Source organism: Bison bison, unplaced genomic scaffold, assembly GCF_000754665.1.
Source record: "Bison bison bison isolate TAMUID 2011002044 unplaced genomic scaffold, Bison_UMD1.0 scf7180017864527, whole genome shotgun sequence".
NCBI classification, from domain to species: Eukaryota; Metazoa; Chordata; class Mammalia; order Artiodactyla; family Bovidae; genus Bison; species Bison bison.
The window spans coordinates 11,254,839-11,275,019 of NW_011495078.1; the positions used below are offsets into that span (position 1 = coordinate 11,254,839).

The following is a 20,181-nucleotide window of genomic DNA, read 5'->3' on the forward strand; positions in this document are numbered from 1 at the left end:
TAGATGATAACATCCTTTACTCAATCCTATGGGGGGTCACGATGACCCCCACATACCTTGTACGTGTACACACCTTAGGTGAACAATGCCAAGACATCATTCTCCTCAAAGATAGAGATTGATGCAGAACAGACTGGTCAGATGACCTGGGGAGATACTGGGCCACACGAAATGGAAATTCATAGCTTAAATACTTATGACCTTATTTTACTTATATTTTGACTATTTTACAAGATTATTGTTATTTGCATTACCAAATCTGTGTAAAATAAATGACGACTAGGCGACGTGAAACAACTGACCAAAAGCATATCCTCTAAGAGCCAACAGTGTGACTCCAGGTAAGGGAAGAAGCAACAAGAGGGAACCATTTCCTAGACCATAACACACTAGTCAGACGGGTGCTTCAGAGGCTTGGAACAAGGCCTAGTCTAGTAACAGCAGTGAGTAGCCTAATGATGAAATCCTCCTGACCTGGGAACGAGTATTCCTAAGAGCACTGGGGAAAGCTGGTGATGAAATGTTTCCCAAGCCTTAGTGAGTATTACGACTGAAAGGGAAGAGAGAGAATGAAGAAAGCTGCCCACCATCCAGTTCTCTAAGAATCAAATCACCAGCCGCTGCAGTCGCTGACCTATAGCACACTCTGGGAGGAACTCAAAACAAAGTTCAGGGTGAGGCACTCTGTGCTCTGGGAAAACTGACAGAGCTGGCCCTCAGACAGCTAGATATTTCAGGAGGAAATGTCATAAACTCAGGGTCTGGCATTTTCCCACACTTAGAAAAGCACTAAAATCATTAACTAATCTATCTGTTCCTTGCAAATAGCAGCAACCTTCTGCCAAGATGCGTTCTTGATTGCATGCACCCTCTGTCAACATCACATATGTTCTGGTCACCTCCTTCCCTCTGCAAACAGATCTCAGAGCTCCCTGGGAGACTGTCCTGGGTTATAATCCTCAGGTTGGCTCAGATAAAATTTTCCATTTCTTTCTTAGATTGACTATTGATTAAAATATAAAGAGGTTTAAGAATTCAGTTTCCTATAAATATGTGATAATCACATCACCCTATTCTAGGAGACAATGGGGGATAAGCACAGTAAACTTTACCTAAGTTATACCTCATTACTATCAAAAGCCTTGAGAGAGTATTATTATGAATTACGAATAATACTTATTCATTATACTACCTTACACATTACTTTTAACTTTCATTTTCATTATCTCATGAACCTCTCTTATATTGGGACTTCTGAATGAGAATTTGATTGAAACCCCATAGAGTTTGCGGGGGAAAAAAACAGGCTTTAAAAATAGACCATCTGCTGGGATTTGCATGTCAAGAGGCCAGGGGAAATTCTAAGGGAGGGGTCTGGCAGGCCCACAGAGCCCAGAAGCCCCAGATCAAGCTGAGAGACCCAATGACAAGGGGTGAAGCAGTGGCAGGGGTCTTGGGCAGGCTGGGAGACAGGTCTAGACTGTTCAGATACAGCAGGAAGGAACATGTGGGCTGTGTCTGCGAAGGCCAGGTACACCCAGAACCAGAACACTCAAGCGGCAGGAACTGGGAATCCTGGTCAGCAAGAGGGCCCCAGGGGTCAGGCAACCAGAGAGCATTCTGGATCTCTTGCAGTTGCAAGTCTGGGCCAAAGGGGATAAAGAATTTAATTTGCTGGGTGGAACCATGCAAAACTCTCTTGATTACAGAGAGTAAACCTCAACTGTCCTCTGGTCTTGTTTAGTGTTAGCATGAAGCCACAGCCAGCAAAGGTGAGAAACCATGACATGGCACCAGCACACAGATTTCTACTGATCTCCTTCTCCAGTCAGCTATGGCTGAGCAGAGACCCACTTGGCAAACTACACTGCCGCAGTCCTGGCGAACCAAGGTCCCAACATGTGAGAAATTTATCTGGCGGGACAGCAGGACAAACACAGGGGCCGTCACCCTGGAGGACAGCGTGACTGGTCTCAAGGTAAAGACGAGACAGGGGAAGAGACGCCCTCTGATACCTGGACCCCTTCACACAGACTGCATATTCACTCACGACCTGAAGAAAGCAGGCCCACTGAAGCCTCATTTATTCATTCAGTGCATGTTTACCGAACTTCTACTATGTGCCAGGCTGTGTTCTAAAGGCAGGGAGCAAAACAAAGAAAATTCCAGCTCTAAAGAACTGTCTGTTTTCCTATTCCTTCTTCTTCACTGAAAATGCTAAAGAAAGAAGGAAGGAAATTACTTATTTTATTATGCAAAGAATATGTACACAAATCAGAAGCGCCCAAAATTATTTGTGCCATTTGTGATTAATTATGAAATGACTGTCCTTTTCATGACAGAATCAAGTGGCTTTAGCACTTATTTAAAGAGTCTTGCTATTTTGTTCTTTGTCAATTACAAAAGTGATTCAGATGAATTTCCCATAGCTCTCTTTTCATTTTCATTATTATTTTGAACTATCTATTTAAAACACTGGGTATCCTTCTAACTCTTGGGAATTTGAATTAGAAGAGGAACAGAATTAATTGAACTAATAATAGATTATTTGTTTTTAAGAAACTGTCTTAGAAAGCTGCTGTAAGCTTTTCCTTTCAGTAAACCATGCATCAAGAGGATGAGGTTTTCTGCATGAAGCAGAAAACTGTAAATTCCAGTGGTTTAAAAACAACAGAAATTTACTTCTCTCTCATGTTAGAAATGCTCCAACCATCTTAACTGCATTCCAGGCAGTGGGGAGAAGAAAATGAGGAAGAACAAAAGGACAAAAGGCTACTTTAAGGAGACTTCCTAGAAGTCCTGCCAATAAGTATGCTTGTAGTTCACTGGCCAGGATGCCAAGATTTAGCATGATAGCTAGATCTAGATACAAAGGCAACTGGAAAATGTGATCTTTTAGTTGGAGGTCCTGCTGCCCCTAATAAGATGAAGGTTCTGTTAATAAGGAAAAAATACACTGGGAGACAGCTCGAGTCTCTAGTACATGGCAAAAAGCCTTAATCAAACACTAAAAGGTAAATACCTTTTAATATCCATTCCAACAAGGAGACTGTCCTCTTTTATAATTATATTCACTTTTCATAAACTGATTCAAAAAACTAAAATTAGGAAGTAAATAGGTTTATGTTAAAATTTGTTTCTTACATTGGACTAAAAATAATAAAAATGAATTTAAATATCAAGAATAACTTATGCATTTACAGACAGAGATTCAACAGGGAAAAACTCAATCCTTTCTAAGACCAGGAACAAGACAAGGATGTCTATTCATCACTCTTATTTAACATTATATTAGAGGTTTTAGCTAGTGCAATAAGGCAAGAAAAATAAAATGCATAGATCAGAAAGGAAGAAAGAAAACATATAAACCAAATATATTTCCTGATGACTTGATCATATATTAATATGTAGGAAACCCTGAAGAATCCACAGAAAAGCTACCAGAAATAAATAAATAAATTGCTATTGTATCCTCGAGGATACAATAGCAATATATAGAAATCAACTGCATTCCATGTACTAGCAACAAACATTTGAGACAAAACTCCATTTAAAATAGCATCAAAACCTCACAAATTACTAGAAATACATTTAATGAAAGATGTACAGGGCCTATACATTGAAAATTTTAAAATTAAAAAGGGGAATTAAAAAATTACATAGTAGACACATACTATGTTTATGAATTGGAAGACCCAATATTATTAAAATAGTTGTACTAGTTACACATTACTGAATAACAAATTATTCCAAACGCAGTGGCTTAAAACAATATGCATTTAATATACATACAGTTTATGTGGTCAGAAATCTAGGGACTGCTTAGTTGGGTGGTTGTGGCTCAAGGTCTCTCATGAGGCTGCATTCAAGATGTCATCCTACCTATGTTCATCTGAAGTCTCGACTGGGTTGTAGGATCAGCTTCTAAGGTAGCTCAAAACCCAACTGGGAGATTAGTGCTGACTGCTGCCAGGATGGCACTGTTCTTTGCCATGTAGACCTCTCCACAGGGCTGCTTCAGGACCCTTGTGACATGGCAGCTGGCTTCCCCCAGAATGAATGATCTGAGAGAGAACAATATGGAAGCAATATGTCTTCTGTGATCTGCCCTTTGGAGTCACACTCCATCATCTCTGCCATTTTCTATTCATTGTAAGTGAATCGCTGAGTAGAGCTCACATTCTAGAAGAGGGGGAATTAAGTTCCATTTTTTGAAATACAAAATAATTTGTGGCGATATTTTTAAAATCATCAAAATGGAAATCTTTCCTTCATTGATCTATAGTTTCAGTGCAATCTCAGGTTAAATTTTAACTTTTTTTTTTCTTTTTTGAAGAAAATCAAAGGCTAATTTAAAAGTACATACAGAAAATCAAAGTTTCTAAAATAGATTAACCAGCTTTGAAAAAAGACGAACAAAGCTGAAATACTTGCATTACCTGATTTTAAGACTTACCATACTCGAAAGTACTCAAACAAAGTGGTGCTGGCATAAGAGCACACACAAATCACTGAGATAGAAGAGCAAGTCCAGGAACAGACCCACACTGGCCAACTGACTCTCAATCAAGGAGCCAGGGTGATACGCCAAGGAGACACCTTTTTGACAAACATTGATGGAATAATGCTAGACATTTGTATGGAAAAAAATACATCTCAATCCTTAACTTCACAAAAATTATACTCAAATTGGATCTCAGACCTCAATGTAATAGCAAAAACTATTACATTCTAGATGAAAACACAGGACAAAATGTTTGTGACATCAGATTAGCAAGTATTTGTTAAATAAGATATCAAAAGCACAAACTATTTAAAAAACTGAGACATTGAATTAATCGAGTTTAAAACTTTTGCTCATTGAAAGAAACAGTTTAGGAAACAAAGAAGCAAGCCAAAGACTGGCACAAAATTTTTATAAAATATATCCAACAAAGGGCTTATACCCAGAATACAAAATGGGCACAAGAAAAGATGCTCAAATCACTAGTCATCAGAAAAACACAAATTAAAACCACAAGATATAACTGCATGCCAACTAGAATGACTAAAATTAAAATGGCTAACAATGCCAAGTGCTGGCAAGGAGATGGTAGAATTGGAACGTTCATATATTGATGGTGGAAATGCAAAATGGTATAGCAACCTTGTAAAATAATATGGTACCATTTATTTTTCAAATGATGAATTCTAGCAATTCTACTTCTAGGCATTTACCCAAGAGAAGTAAAAACATATGTACACAAAGAAATGTATACACAGATTCTCACAGCAACATTACTCATAATCAAACCTGGATATAACCCAAATATTCACCAACTAATGAACAAACAAATTATAGTGTAACATACTAGGGATTGATATTTACAATAACAAGGAATTAAACAGTAATCAAAGGTAAATGGATTTCAAAAACAGCATGTTAAGTGAAATAAGTAGAACATAAAAGACTTCATACTACAGGATTCAAATTATATGAGATTCTAGAAAAGGCAAAGCTGTGGTGACATAAAGAAACCAGTGGTTATCTGGGAATGGCAGGTGGGTGACAGCAAAAGGAATGAAAAAAAATGTTTAGGGAGAAGAGACTGTTTTCTATCCTGATTGTTGTGGTAGCTATAAAACAGTATGCAAGTACCCAAATTCACCAAACTGTACACTTAAAGTTGGTATATTTTATTGTATTGTAATACTTTAATGAACAACAACAAAAAATTTTCATAAAAGTAAACGTGAAGATCTAGGAAGACTGAAATTTCTAGATATATACTTCTCATCTTAAATTTTATAAAAGAGGTGAGATTTTCACAGACTGAAACCAGTCTTTAGCAACAAAAAACTTCTGGTATCTTGAAAATATTTCCAGCTAACATAAACTAACATAAGAAGACTTTTCGATAATAAGTTATGCTGTCATTTATAATGAATACGTCAACTTCCCTGGTGGCTCAGACAGTAAAGAATCTGCCTGCAATGCAAGAGACCCCAGTTTGATCCCTGGAGAAGGGAATGGCAACTCATTTCAGTATTCTTGTCTGGATAATCTCATGGACAGAGGAGCCTGGCGGGCTACTGTCCATGGGGTTCACAAAGAGTCAGCAAGACTGAGTGACTAAGCACGCACATAATGAATATATTAAAAATCACATGCATTGATTTTACCATAGTTCTTTCGCAGAGCTGATCATAAAGATATAAGAAAAATATCAACATAATCAGCCCCAAAGAGGAAGGAACACTGGACATTTCTATTTCAAAACAATCTGTTGAAAGACATAATCAAAACTGATTCAAGGCTTCCTATCTCTTGATAGGGAAACAATGTGAAGACTCTGTGAGAAAAGGGAAAAAGCACTCTGTGTGGCAACTGCCATGTAGTCTATCAGGAATCATCAAGAATGAAAACATCTGGGTGTTTTCTTGTTGACCTCTTATCTCCATTTCTTTTCCCTTTGACCAGCAGCAGTACTGACCCAGCTTAATATATTCTACAGTAGCCTTAAAGCCTTCTCAAAGCCATCCTTTACTTCGTTTTCTTTTTATTATTATTATTATTATTCTTTACAATATCGTATTGGTTTTGCCATACATCAACATGCATCCACCACGGGTGTACACGTGTTCCCCATCCTGAACCCCCCTCCCACCTCCCTCCCCGTACCATCCCTCTGGGTCATCCCAGTGCACCAGCCCCAGGCTTCCTGTATCCTGCATCGAACCTGGACTGGCGATTTGTTTCTTATATGATATTATACATGTTTCAATGCCATTCTCCCAAATCATCCCCACCCCTCACAGAGTCCAAAAGACTGTTCTATACATTTGTGTCTCTTTTGCTATCTCGCATACAGGGTTGTCGTTACCATCTTTCTAAATTCCACATATATGCGTTAGTATACTGTATTGGTGTTTTTCTTTCTGGCTTACTTCATTCTGTATAATAGGCTCCAGTTTCATCCACCTCATTAGAAGTGATTCAAATGTATTCTTTTTAATGGATGAGTAATACTCCATTGTGTATATGTACCACAGCTTTCTTATCCATTCATCTGCTGATGGACATCTAGGTTGCTTCCATGTCCTGGCTATTATAAACAGTGCTGCGATGAACATTGGGGTACACGTGTCTCTTTCAATTCTGGTTTCCTCGGTGTGTATGCCCAGCAATGGGATTGCTGGGTCGTATGGCAGTTCTATTTCCAGTTTTTTAAGGAATCTCCACACTGTTCTCCATAGTGGCTGTACTAGTTTGCATTCCCACCAACAGTGTAAGAGGGTTCCCTTTTCTCCACATCCTCTCCAGCATTTATTGCTTGTAGACTTTTGGATAGCAGCCATTCTGACTGGCGTGAAATGGTACCTCATTGTGGTTTTGATTTGCATTTCTCTGATAATGAGTGATGTTGAGCATTTTTTCATGTGTTTGTTAGCCATCTGTATGTCTTCTTTGGAGAAATGTCTATTTAGTTCTTTGGCCCATTTTTTGATTGGGTCGTTTATTTTTCTGGAATTGAGCTGCAGGAGTTGCTTGTATATTTTTGAGATGAGTTGTCTGTCAGTTGCTTCATTTGCTATTATTTTCTCCCATTCTGAAGGCTGTCTTTTCACCTTGCTTATAGTTTCTTTTGTTGTGCAGAAGCTTTTAATTTTAATTAGATCCCATTTATTTTTGCTTTTATTTCCAATATTCTGGGAGGTGGGTCACAGAGGATCCTGCTGTGATGTATGTTGGAGAGTGTTTTGCCTATGTTCTCCTCTAAGAGTTTTATGGTTTCTGGTCTTATGTTTAGATCTTTAATCCATTTTAAGTTTATTTTTGTGTATGGTGTTAGAAAGTATTCTAGTTTCATTCTTTTACAAGTGGTTGACCAGTTTTCCCAGCATCACTTGTTAAAGAGATTATCTTTTCTCCATTGTATATTCTTGCCTCCTTTGTCAAAGATAAGGTGTCCATAGGTGTGTGGGTTTATCTCTGGGCTTTCTATTTTGTTCCATCGATCTATATTTCTGTCTTTGTGCCAGTACCATACTGTCTTGATGACTGTGGCTATGTAGTGGAGCCTGAAGTCAGGCAGGTTGATTCCTCCAGTTCCATTTTTCTTTCTCAAGATTGCTTTGGCTATTCGAGGTTTTTTGTATTTCCATACAAATTGTAAATTATTTGTTCTAGTTCTGTGAAAAATACCGTTGGTAGCTTGATAGGGATTGCATTGAATCTACAGAGTGCTTTGGGTAGTATACTCCTTTTCACTATATTGATTCTTCCAACCCATGAACATGGTATATTTCTCCATCTATTAGTTTTCTTGTACACGACAACGCCAGAGACATAAGACAATGAGTTTGTTGAAGGTGATGTTTGAGCTGCATTCTTAATCCATCATATGGAGGACCAATTAAATAAATATCTTTGATGGTCTTAGAAGAGAAAGTACAATACAGCTACAGACCAATTTCTTCGTATTAAGAAGAAAGCAGAGGATGCCAACAGGATAAAGTTTTCTTGGATATTGGTGGGCCCACAAAATTCATAATGAAGGCTGCAGGGAACTGTTGGAGGTATGGGTCTTTCAGCACCTCTGGGTACTTTTAAAACTTCTTTATGACCAGGATCTCCCTCTAGAATCCAGTCTCCATGGGTGATGATCAGGGCCTCACCTTAGTGGGGTCGGCAAGGGAAGATCTAAGAACAGCTGGTACCTAAGTGTCTTGTGTTTGAAGCAGACATGGACGAGAGCCTTGAAATAGGCACTGGAAGGCACTGGGCCCACTGGACCACCAGAACACCTGGCCTTTGGTCCTGGCTCAATCGCCCAGCAGTTGTGCAACTTGAGCTTCAGTTTTAAAACAAGAAGCCTAGGTTCCCCACCACTGCAGAGTGTGTGTCAAGAACCTAATGAGGCAGTACACATTGACAACATTCTGACAATCACAAAGAATAGCAGTGTTTTGTTGTACAGAAATGATTATTTGATAATACTGAATTTTATCTGAGTTTTTAGAAACTCAGCAAGTATTTCTAGAATATAGATGAAACGCCAGATGTTTTGTTTGGCACTGGGGATGATAAAGAATAATGTATAGTTTCTAAATTGAAAGGGCAGATTCAGAGAAGGCTTCAGAGTTAGAACTTAAATGAATACGATTTTCTAGGAAAAGAAGGGATCTAATGGTGAAAGAATGGAGATGGCTGGAAGAAACTGCCATATGGTTATGCAAAGCTACCTCTGAAGAGCACAGATGCTAAAGCTCCAGAACCTGCATTTGAACATTGTCTCTGCTACGTATCAGCTTGTATTCTTAGCAGATAAGTTCTTTGTGCCTCAGTTTATCTATAAAATGGGGACAACAGGGTCTACAATATCAGGTTTTTAGGAGGACTAGTTAAATAAATAGTATTTGTAAAGTGCTTAGAAAAGAGTTGTGTTAGTCTGCTTTCTCTAGGTTATGCGGTGATAACAAATTATCCCAAATTTCAGTTGTTTTTACAAAGGCTGTTTCTCACTCATCTTGCATGTTGGCTATGGCCCTGCTCTGTGTGTTTTCTTCATTCTGGGATCTGGGCTGAGGGAGCAACGTCTATCTGGCACGTGTTTTTCTCATGACAAAACGAACAGAGCAATGGTGGGACCACACAAGGGTGCTTAAAACTTCTGCCTGAGAAGCACCCATCACTGCTGCTCATAGTCTGGTGGCTCACATAAGTCACAGAGTGGAGTCTGATGTTCACACGGCCCCTAGAGGCCCTGCAGAGAGGGGTCTAGGGAGATGGGGCAGCAAATACTCTCAACCAACAAAACAGCTGAACAAACAATATAATCTACTACCAATGGGTGGGACATAGCATGTGCCATGGGTTTGTTAAAGAAAAATAAGTGATGACAAAGAATCTCAAGACAGCATGAGATGTCAGAGGGGTAAAGTGCTCAGCGACTCCGGAGTACAGTGTCCATGGGCTGAGAGAGGGACCTGAGGAGGCCTAACTTTGAAAGGCTCTGCAAGAGGGCAAGGTTTTGCCTATAGGTAAAAGATAGGTGACAGTAATGCCAATTATATAGCTGTATCTTATGAGGCACTCTGTGCCGGTTTTTATCAAGACACTGGCATGATTTCATTTGTTCGGCATTGAACATTTAAAAGTCACTCTCCGTGCAACACTTGTCTAAGACAACATTCTGTCAGCAGTGGACTGAGTTGCAACTGTTTCAACAAAGAAGAGGACAGAAGGTTTCTTTCAGTAGGTCCAGGCTACCTAGGGTCAGGATAGGGGAAGGGGGCTCAGAGAGGAAGGGAGGGAAAAGAAGGGGGAGGAAAGAGAGGGTGTGAAAGAATCAGAGAGAGAGGGGGCACTGTACAATGGACTGATAAGCACTCAGTCTGGTGGTGGGATTGTAAATACTGTGTTAATTAGAAGACGGTGAAAGCACCCTCTACATATGGCTGCTTCCTAAGGATCCACTGTCTTCTACACGAGGTTCTTTCACAAGCCCAACCCACCTCACAGCTCTGACCACCCTTGACTTCCCTCTGCAGCTTCTGTCCTCATTTTCAATGAAATGCTAAAAAATCATCTCAATCCCTCAGGTTCAACTGAAAACCTTGGGCATCGGATGATGATCTGCCATGCTGTACCCTTCCTTTGGTGAGCTGGGAGAAGAAATCTGAGGGAAGAAAGAATAAGGAAGAAGAAAAGAAAGAGTGAAGAGCAGAGAAAGATGTGAAAAGGAGCAGAATCAACACCCATCCTCATTCACCTGGGAAACAGGTCAGGGCTCCAAAACTTTCTCCAAAGAAGTTCTGATTTCCACAGTGGATTCCGCTAGGTCCGTGAGCTTTTTTCCCTTAATGATTTATCATGGAAAGCCCATCAACATAAGGTTCTGTTTGGTGCTTTTTCTTTTACAGTTACCATCAGACGATGTTTTACTTTTTGTCTTTAAAACTCTTGTGGGGGGAAGAGAGACAGGTAAATTACTGCCCACAGATGTGCCATCTTGATTCCTTCAAGGCTGCTCAACTCTCTCCTTCCCCGCTTCTGTGACTTACAAACCCTAATAAGACGTCTATAATCTCACACCATCATGAAGTTTTTGTTTGAAAAGCTTTAAAGATTTACTCTTTAAAGATCTACACCCACTGCCTACAGAAAAAACATACAAACTCAGACCACGTCCAAGGTCCTAATGAATCTGGTATGAATCTATGTTTCTAATCTTGTTACTGGGTAGGACAGATTTTCTTTCACACTACGGTGACTTGATTGTAAGATAATCAAAGTCTGACGTACTGTACAGAGCAGGTAACAAATGCAGGAAATGGCTAGACTGTGAAAGCGACAGGTCTCTTAGACAGGCCTGCCTCTTCACCTGCTCTCAAACAGCTTGAAAGAGGACCAAACGATGATGAAGACATGAATTATGAAAAGAGAAAACTTGGCAACAGCAGGCTCTTTCTATTTTAATCATTCCAGAATCAGCTCAGGCCTGAGACTTCAGCTTTTGAGACTTAGGGTACATCCCGGTGGTAATGACTCACTACTATGATTCAGAGGATGGCAGAAAATGAAGAAGTGCAGGGCTACAGACGGCCTGAAGGCTTTCTTCAGAACCATACAAAGAACTTAAAGTTCAATAAGTAACCAATGTTTTCTTTAAGGAAAAAAGTCTTATTAACATGTAACAAATGTAGTGGAACTGTGGAGTAGAGTGACTTCCTCCAAAGAAGGTCTCTCACAAAAGACATGAAGAAGAGAAAAAAAAAGACATGAAGAATAGTGAGACATGAGGTGGGAATAGGACTCAAGGAAGTGCAGACTAATATTTCTGAAGTACCCATTTAAATGGAAATATTTCACTTATGTACTATATCAATTATTATATAATTCTGCCAACTTTCAAGGAAACGGTCATATTTTTAGGCATTAACTGTTGGTATTCAAAGCCAGAACGGTCGATGGAAAAACAATGGGATATTAAAATAGGTATCAATGTTACATGTGAGTAATATCAATCTTTATGCAAAACCAAATGCCCTTTATACTTTCTGGGCAGCAACTGGAATCCCCAAGGGATCGCAAAACGGATCCTAGCTGTTCTGGGCAAATCAACTCGTTATTGCTGCTTGAAAGCTAAACACACTTCCCTAACCCCTCTCCAATCAGGAAAAATACTTAAGTCCTTGTTCTTTTCAGCGACATCACTCCCAACCTAGCAAAATACTGTACTAGTGGAATTCACCCTCCTTCTCCTCTTTTAATCAGTGGGATACTTTTAAGCTGGGTATTTAGAAACATTTCTAATCATGACAGGATGGGTGACACAAGGAGAGAGAAAAACTGGCCTAAAGCAAAATAAATCCACCCATAACTAAATAAAATAACCCAAAGCTGGCAGCTTTTCAGAAAAGCATGAGTAAAGGTTTTGGTTTCTATGACAGCAGATAACACATTACTTATGTTTATACAAATTCTCTTTATAAGAAAAAAAAAAAGCTCTTTCTCTTAAAAACACAGATTGAAATAAAATTACTTCCTTACTACACACAGTATGTTAGGAGAACTACTGATTTCAGAGCTAAAAGGTGATCTTTTATCAACAGGTTTTCTAGTATTTCTCCAAAACACTGAATATTATCTGTGCATTTTTGGGGGGAGAGTAAAAATTTTATTTTATTTTTAGTATTTTAACATAAAAAACCCCAAAAAAACAAAAAAAGGAAGTTGCTTGATAAATATGGGGAGAGGAGGAGTCACGTTGAGCAAGAAGACATCTGGGACAAGTTGTGGCTTTATGAATCTCAGACCTCGATCCTATAATCAGTGGTGTGTGAACCAAACACTCAAAAACAACACCCTCCTTTATAATTATCCTTATCTAAAGTATACCATATTATATTAAATATTTCATAATAAAAGTGCGCTTCTCTGGAAAAAGTCAGAAACAAGATATTCATTAAATTCAAAACAAGCACTAACATCTATGATATAATGTGAAGGAAAACTGGGGTAATTATCACTGACACTAATCATTTTAAGTCAACACAATTAGTATCATCTAACTACAGTGGGATAATAATAAAGAACAAGGTTGATATGAAGATTTATCAGATTTGTGTAATGGCAGGAGGTCTGTAACCCTGGTTGAATTACTTACAATAAAGTGAAGATTGAATTGGCTCAGAGATATTTATTAATAATGGGACTATTCTAAGCTACATTCATCTGAAAATTATATTTCAAATATCGAGCAACTCAATTCACTCTTCTGAATGTTAATGTTAAAAATTTGTTAAACTTCGGATTCCTTTATGAAATTAAATCAGCCCCTTACCACCTGTTAAGCATGTGTACTAGAAAAGACTGACCACAACACACAAACTTTAGATTTTAAAAAGACTAGAAAGAGTTGAGAAATGCAACCTTCAATTCTAGAACACTGAATGTCACAAAATGAAACTTTCTGAGGTGGTATCAGGAACTTATTTGAAAACCAGGAGTCTGCAAACAGAATAAAGAAATAAAACGGGATGTCTTAAAACAAATGAGTCACATAGTGAGTTTATATTAAAGAATGGCTCAGACAATGACAGCAAATCAATCAACAGAAAACTAACACAATGACATGTAATACAATAAGGTACTTGTCAAATTTTTGGATGTTTTAGGAAAAAAAGGACTGAAGATTATCACTGTTAAGAGAAAGAGAATGTATCACAAATGAAAGAGTAAATTCTCAGGCTGCTCTCATTATGAAAGCAATGAACTCTCAACTTACTGTCTTCAGGTTGGTTAAGAACCTGCCAGTCAAGCTGGCAGATCAAGTGGGGATGAGATTAGATGGGGCAGAGCCTGGCCACTGTGCCTCACACGAGCAGAATGACCCCAGGCTGTCCTTAAGTCACTACAAGTCTTAAGAACACCAGGTGGCTCAGATGGTTTGAAGACCTCACAATGGAGTTCAGCTCTGCAGTCCTGAAGCCAATCTGGGCATCGGTGGAAAGTGTTTTGGGAGAGGGAAACAAAGTGACTTCAGTCCTCAGAACTGTGGCTGGAAACTGCAAGGAGTGAAGGAATAAGTTGTATATGAAAAGAACAAACACAGGAGAGCGTAAAGGAAGGACAGAAGTGAGCCGGCTTAAAGTAATGACCCAGTGTCCCATCATACTATTCACCCAGGAAACAAGAGTGAGTAGCGATAACTTACGTAAAATGTCTGCAGTGGAATGCACGGTGGTGGTGGTTGGGGGGGGCTGGCTTAGTCGCTAAGTCGAATCCAACTTTTGTGACCCCATGGACTGTAGCCCACCAGGCTCCTCTGTCCATGGGATTCCACAGGCAAGAATACTGGAGTGCGTTGCCATGCCCTCCTCCAGGGAATCTTCCTGACCCAGGAATCGAACCCAGGTCTCCCACATTGCAGGCATATTCTTTACTGCCGAGCCACCAAGGAAGCCCAGTGGAATGCAAAGTTATGTCCAAATCCTTTCCCTTTGATGTTATACATATCCCTGTGAATCCAGTCTGTAACTTTCTTAGTCATTTCCAAGAAAGAAATTAAAATTATGTTCCACATATACTGCTGCTGCTGCTGCTAAGTCGCTTCAGTCATGTCCGACTCTGTGCAACCCCACAGACGGTAGCCCATCAGGCTCCCCCGTCCCTGGGATTCTCTAGGCAAGAACACTGGAGTGGATTGCCATTTCCTTCTCCAATGCGTGAAAGTGAGAAGTGAAAGTGAAGTCGCTCAGTTGTGTCCGACTCTTAGTGACCCCATAGACTGCAGCCCACCAGGCTCCTCCATCCATGGGATTTTCCAGGCAAGAGTGCTGGAGTGGGGTGCCATTGCCTTCTCCGTCCACATATACTAGTTATAAACATATTTTTTTATAGAAATCTGGGAGTTCAAATTTAAGCCATGGATGAAAAATAAAGTTCAATTTCATGCTTTAGATTCCTTCTTGATATACCTCATAGAGTTGAAGACGTATGTTAATTAAAATAAAACAAAACAATACAGAGCATGGGGATGGGGAAGATGATGCTTCTGTGTGGCACACAGATGAGACACCACCCAAACCCTTCAGCTAGCTCCCTCTTCCTTCTCCAGCCACGCACCCTGACGAATCTTGCATCAGTTCTCATCCACCTGACTTTCCGCTTAACCTTATTTTTCCCTTGCATGACCAAGTCTTTTTCCGAAAGAAACAAAATCTCTCTCCCTGCTTTTGGCAAATCCGACTTCTTCATTTTCTTTTTCTGCTATTTTTGTCCTGCTATGACCTCGACTACTGCTAATGTAATTTTAAAATAACACAGACAAGAAACTCAGCTAAAACTTTCACTAAAATTACCTTGAAAACTGAGACAATCTGGCCTCTTTTGTCTCAATGATCCATGTAACTGGCTTTTTCATCACTAAGGAAGTGGCTTTGAGATGGAATCTGACACCTGAAGACAACTGAATATAACCCATAACCTCAATATGACATTTTCCCTCAAGTTTCTTCAGGAAAGAGGAGAGGTGGGGAGGGGGGGATATCACACTTACAAGTCCACTTATGGCTACAATCCAGATGTAGGAACCAGAGGTGAAAAGCTATAAAAGAAAAAAAAGGCAACTAAAAATGAAATTCAACTGCCAGTCACAGCATATTTACTTTTACATAATTATAGTCATTACCATTTATGTTGTCTTAATTATATATATTCTTAATATAAACAAATGGAAGATCACCAAATACTCTGTTATATAAAGGTAAATAATATACCATTTTTCTTTTCTTTCCTCTTCTACCAAGACCTCACTCAGCTTTCCGATAGCCTAAAACAGATTGGTTGAAACCAGCCCACTCTTATGCAAAGAAAAATAAGTGAAATTCAAGCACATTCTTGTTTACAAATGGACATTAATTGGTTTACACAAAGTAAAATACTATATGGACAGAAATTATTAGCATTAACAACACGGAAAATATGTAGTCACCGCCAATGCTTAGTGTCAAGTAATGACATGTATTATAGTTCATATAATTCTCTTATTTCAATTTCTTATTATTGCTACTCTAGTTTTAGATGGAAGACGTCTGTCAGCATACAGGTCCTTGCCCAATGTTGCTCTGCTGATCCTCTCATTCCAGTCTGGCCCAGAAAGAGCGAACCAAGTAACAGGGCTCAGAGTTTATTAATGGCAAAAGTAGTTAGAAATGGGTCTCATGAAATCTCTGCCTTTTTCAAATCGTTTACATCCAAGGATTGTGTTCAGGGTTTTTTTTTGTTTGTTTGTTTTTGTTTTTTATGTCATAAGACATCTCCCAAGTGTTCCTGCAAGAAAGAAAAATTCATAGCCTAGTAACAGGATAATATCGGGACAACTGGTAAAATTGGAATAAGACTGTATCAATGTTAATTTCCCAATTTTGTTAACTGAACAGCAGTTATGCAAGAGAATGACCTTATTTATAAGAAATACACTGAAATATAATATTAACACTGAAATACTTAGAGAATAAAATGAAGTCACACATGCAGATGAAAAAAAAAAATATTTGTATCTTAGTGTCTGTCCACAATTAGATCAGTAGATCACCACATGGGGAGTTAAGCATTTCTGCTCATAGAGAAAGAAGCAGTTCATCAGCGACATCAGTGCCAGATGAAAACCTCAAAGTTGCGCACTTTTATCAAGGACAGATAGAAAAAAAGATACATAGAAAGAAGACAGATACAAAGGTAACAGATGGCAAAGCACAGGTAAAAAGCAGTCTAACAAGCTGTGCTCTTGTGTTAGCTCATGGAGAAATGAGCAATGGCTGCAACTCTAATCCCTTGATTTAAAATTTAATCCTTTGATTGAGCGTGGATGCTTGTTCAGTGTGAATGACTTTGAAAACAACAAGAATGAGAATTACGTGGAAAATTATTTTTCTGTAGTCTTCTTCCAAAAGTACAGAGAAAAGTAATACTTCCACAGCACTTGCTGTGTGTTTTTTCTCACTGCTGGCCTCTCTGAGGGGCAAGTGCTGCATCTCAAGCTACATTTTATCCTCCATGGCCCCCAGCACTGGGCATTACATGACTGGCTCTTGAGCCCTGGGCACGTCAATGTCCCTTCACAAACGTCTTTGCTCTCCTGAGAATGACTAAAGTCATTCAATCACTCATCTAGCAAATGTCCCTGGTTTCAAGAAGTTGCTGAGTAACCGAGGCACAGAAACAAGTGTGAAGGTTCAGAGGGGAGGGAACAGAAGTCTGGGGAATAAAAGGTTCACACTCACGTCAAGGTGGGGGAAGGGTGGGAGTCCATACTGGATGGACAAGAAGAAACCCTGGATGCCATTCATGCTAAAGAGTTCAGATTTTATCAAGAGGCCCAGGGCATCTCCACCTCTACTTTCTGCATCAACTTCTACCCCACCAAAAAAAAAAAAAGACAAAACAAAACCACTCACAATCTCAGAAAAACCAAAGGTGGCAGTCATACAGACATACATTATTAATATTAGGAACCAACTGACTTAGTTTCTTATTACCTGTTCTGATTACCCCCCAAAACCCACTGCTGCAATCTCTACATCTTCAAATGATCATGTGAAATAGATATCATTGTTCCCACTTTACAGGTGGGCAAATGGGGGCTCAGAAAAAGTGATGGAAAAGGAAAGTAATTACCAGAGCAAGTACTTAAACCAATGTCCACTCGGCTCCAAAGACTTGCCACAGCGCTGCACTGAATCCCTGCTCTACATGGAATGAAGCAACGTCTTCTACCCTCAAAGCTGCTCTCTAACTAGAGCCAACATGAGGACCAGAGGCTTCCATGACCTGACGCAAGTATCAAGCTTGAGTATGCCATGTCAGAACTGGAACTTGGGTCTCTGCCCCTGGTCCAGGGGACTCTGCGACCACTGCATTCTGCCTTCTGTTGGAACATCTTAAAAAGAATTAAGCATGCCACTGAAAACCCTAGTAATAAGAGTAAAACATGGAAATGGGCTCTTAGGTTATAAGAGTATTAGAGAGGACAAAGGGGAGTGTAAAGCTACGTAGGCTGAGAGATGAGGAATAAACATATTTCATGAAAAATGGTTGTAAAAGTGGTAAGGAAACACCCACCCCAGATGGGCCATTGATAACACGTGAGAGCAGACAAGAGAAGGTGGAGGAAATGCTAAAGGTTAAAAGGGGAGGGAGGAGGGCCCTGTACAGTGACACTGGCATCCGGTCTGATATGTGTGGGATAAGGAATGTTATGAGTACTGACGGATCAAAAGGCCAAGCTACATATGGTACCACAGGAAACAGCAGAATAAAAGTTTACATTAAAAGGTGTGAGAGTGAAAGAAAAGTGACAGGTGTAATGCTACAGGTAGAAAACTGAAAATCACATGTATCTTCTATTCCCGGGCCTGGAGCCTAGCAGACAGCAATCAATATTCACTGAATGTTGGTAAAGACGATCTTTTTCGATTCAAGTCAAATGGTAAGTCCACTAATGGCCATCGGGTAAAACCATTTAGTGAATGGCAAAAGTGTAATCAAGCCTGCTGCTGCACAGGAGTCATGAGGCTGGCAAAGCGTATCTGGTTCCTGCTTTAGAGCTTTATTTGTGACTCTGTATTCAATGAATCAATTTTGGCAGTGGCTTTCCACGTTCCGCCTCTGGACTGTTCTCACGTTTCCGCTTCATACTGCGATTTTTGAAAAAGTACTTACACGCAATTGTACAACAAAATTAAAATATTTTCCACCAATACAAATTACAGTGAAAGCGCTTATCAGATTTCTAAAGGCTATGAAAGTATTCTAGTACATTATATACCTTGATGTTCTTGTTCTGTAACACTTCCTTTGAACGTTTGATACAGATCATGAAGCCAAACTTATGGGAAAAAAAAAACTTTGTTTTTCAAGGAGATCAAATGAGAAAAAGACCAAAAAAAAAAAAAAAGAGAGAGAGAGAGAGACAGATCTGGTTAAAGAAATGTGAACAGAAAAATGTATACTGTACCTGTAGTCCCAATATATAAATCAGTGTCTTGTTTGTGATGGACAACGGGCCCAGAATATGTGCCACTTGGACTCTTGGGATGGAGCAGTAAAATGGTACAAAGAGAGCAAACACAGGTGCCAGGCTATGCAAACAAATAAAAAAAAAATCACTATGGTGTAATGCTCAATTTACAACACCAACGGCAAATGTATATCTGAAGTAACACTGCTTATCGTTTTATTTCAGTCTGAAAACATGATCTTAGATACACAAGTTGGTTTCTATATGTACAACATATCCAAAATAATTTGTACGTATATATAATATTTTATGAGAACTTCATCTGATCTTTGTTAACTCTCCCAAAGTGATTGCAAAGTAATGGTTTGGCATCTACTAATGAACTATCAGCACTGTGAGAAAATGTAAAGCTGATGCTACGTTTTCTTTTCATGAATGAATTGAAATCTGATGAAAGAAGTGAGACAAACCAAAATCAAGAAACGTTACAATTCATCATGGCAAAATGCAAAATCTTCATGTCAGACCTGTCCGATTACATTTCACTGTAGCACTTGACAAGGCTCGCGCTCTTGTCCTCCCTTTCTCAAATGTCTTCCTGATTTTGTCTTAAACCCTGCTTCTTGCTGGTTTACCCATGATTTCTTCCACCTCTCTTCTGCCTTCTCCAGGGTTCCACTGAAGACGTTTCTCTTTGCTCTAGTCTCTCTCTGTATAAACCTAAGCCCTTTTACGCCTTCAACTAAAAAAAAATGAAGTGAGTCCCCAAGCTGTCTGACTGTCCCCTCACCTTGGCTATGAAATTCGATCTGATACCTTCAACTTGACATACTCAAAAGTCACAAACGTGTTTCTACATGAAGACGTGCTTCTCTTGAATCCATCTCCTAATACTGCCATCAGTATTTTCTTCCCCCACAGTTCTGATCATGTCACACCCCTGGTTAAAACCCTTCCTTCCACAGGCTCCCAGTATCCAAAGAGGAAATTTCAAACATCAGCATGAACTAGCAAACCCTGTGATTCTTTCTTACCAGTGTGGTTTCCTACGACCATCCCCTTCTCCCTTTCCCTGATCTGGCCCATCCCCTCTCACCCCCTCCCCGTCCAGATGCTCCCTGGGCACCTCAGCCTCTGCTGACTACTCACTGATGCAGGTTATTCTTTCAACACA

General features: G+C 39.4%; 1 protein-coding gene across 1 annotated transcript in view; it reads right to left on the minus strand.

The window, feature by feature from the left end:
• Window positions 1-20,181, minus strand: part of UBAC2 (UBA domain containing 2) — a 143,575-nt gene that overhangs the window by 46,193 nt on the left and 77,201 nt on the right. Inside the window, exons 7-8 of the mRNA XM_010831559.1 lie at window positions 19,005-19,128; window positions 15,546-15,593 (exon numbers count right to left, since the gene is read on the minus strand). Coding sequence (XP_010829861.1) covers window positions 15,546-15,593; window positions 19,005-19,128 — 172 coding nt within the window. The remainder of the gene's footprint in view (window positions 1-15,545; window positions 15,594-19,004; window positions 19,129-20,181) is intronic.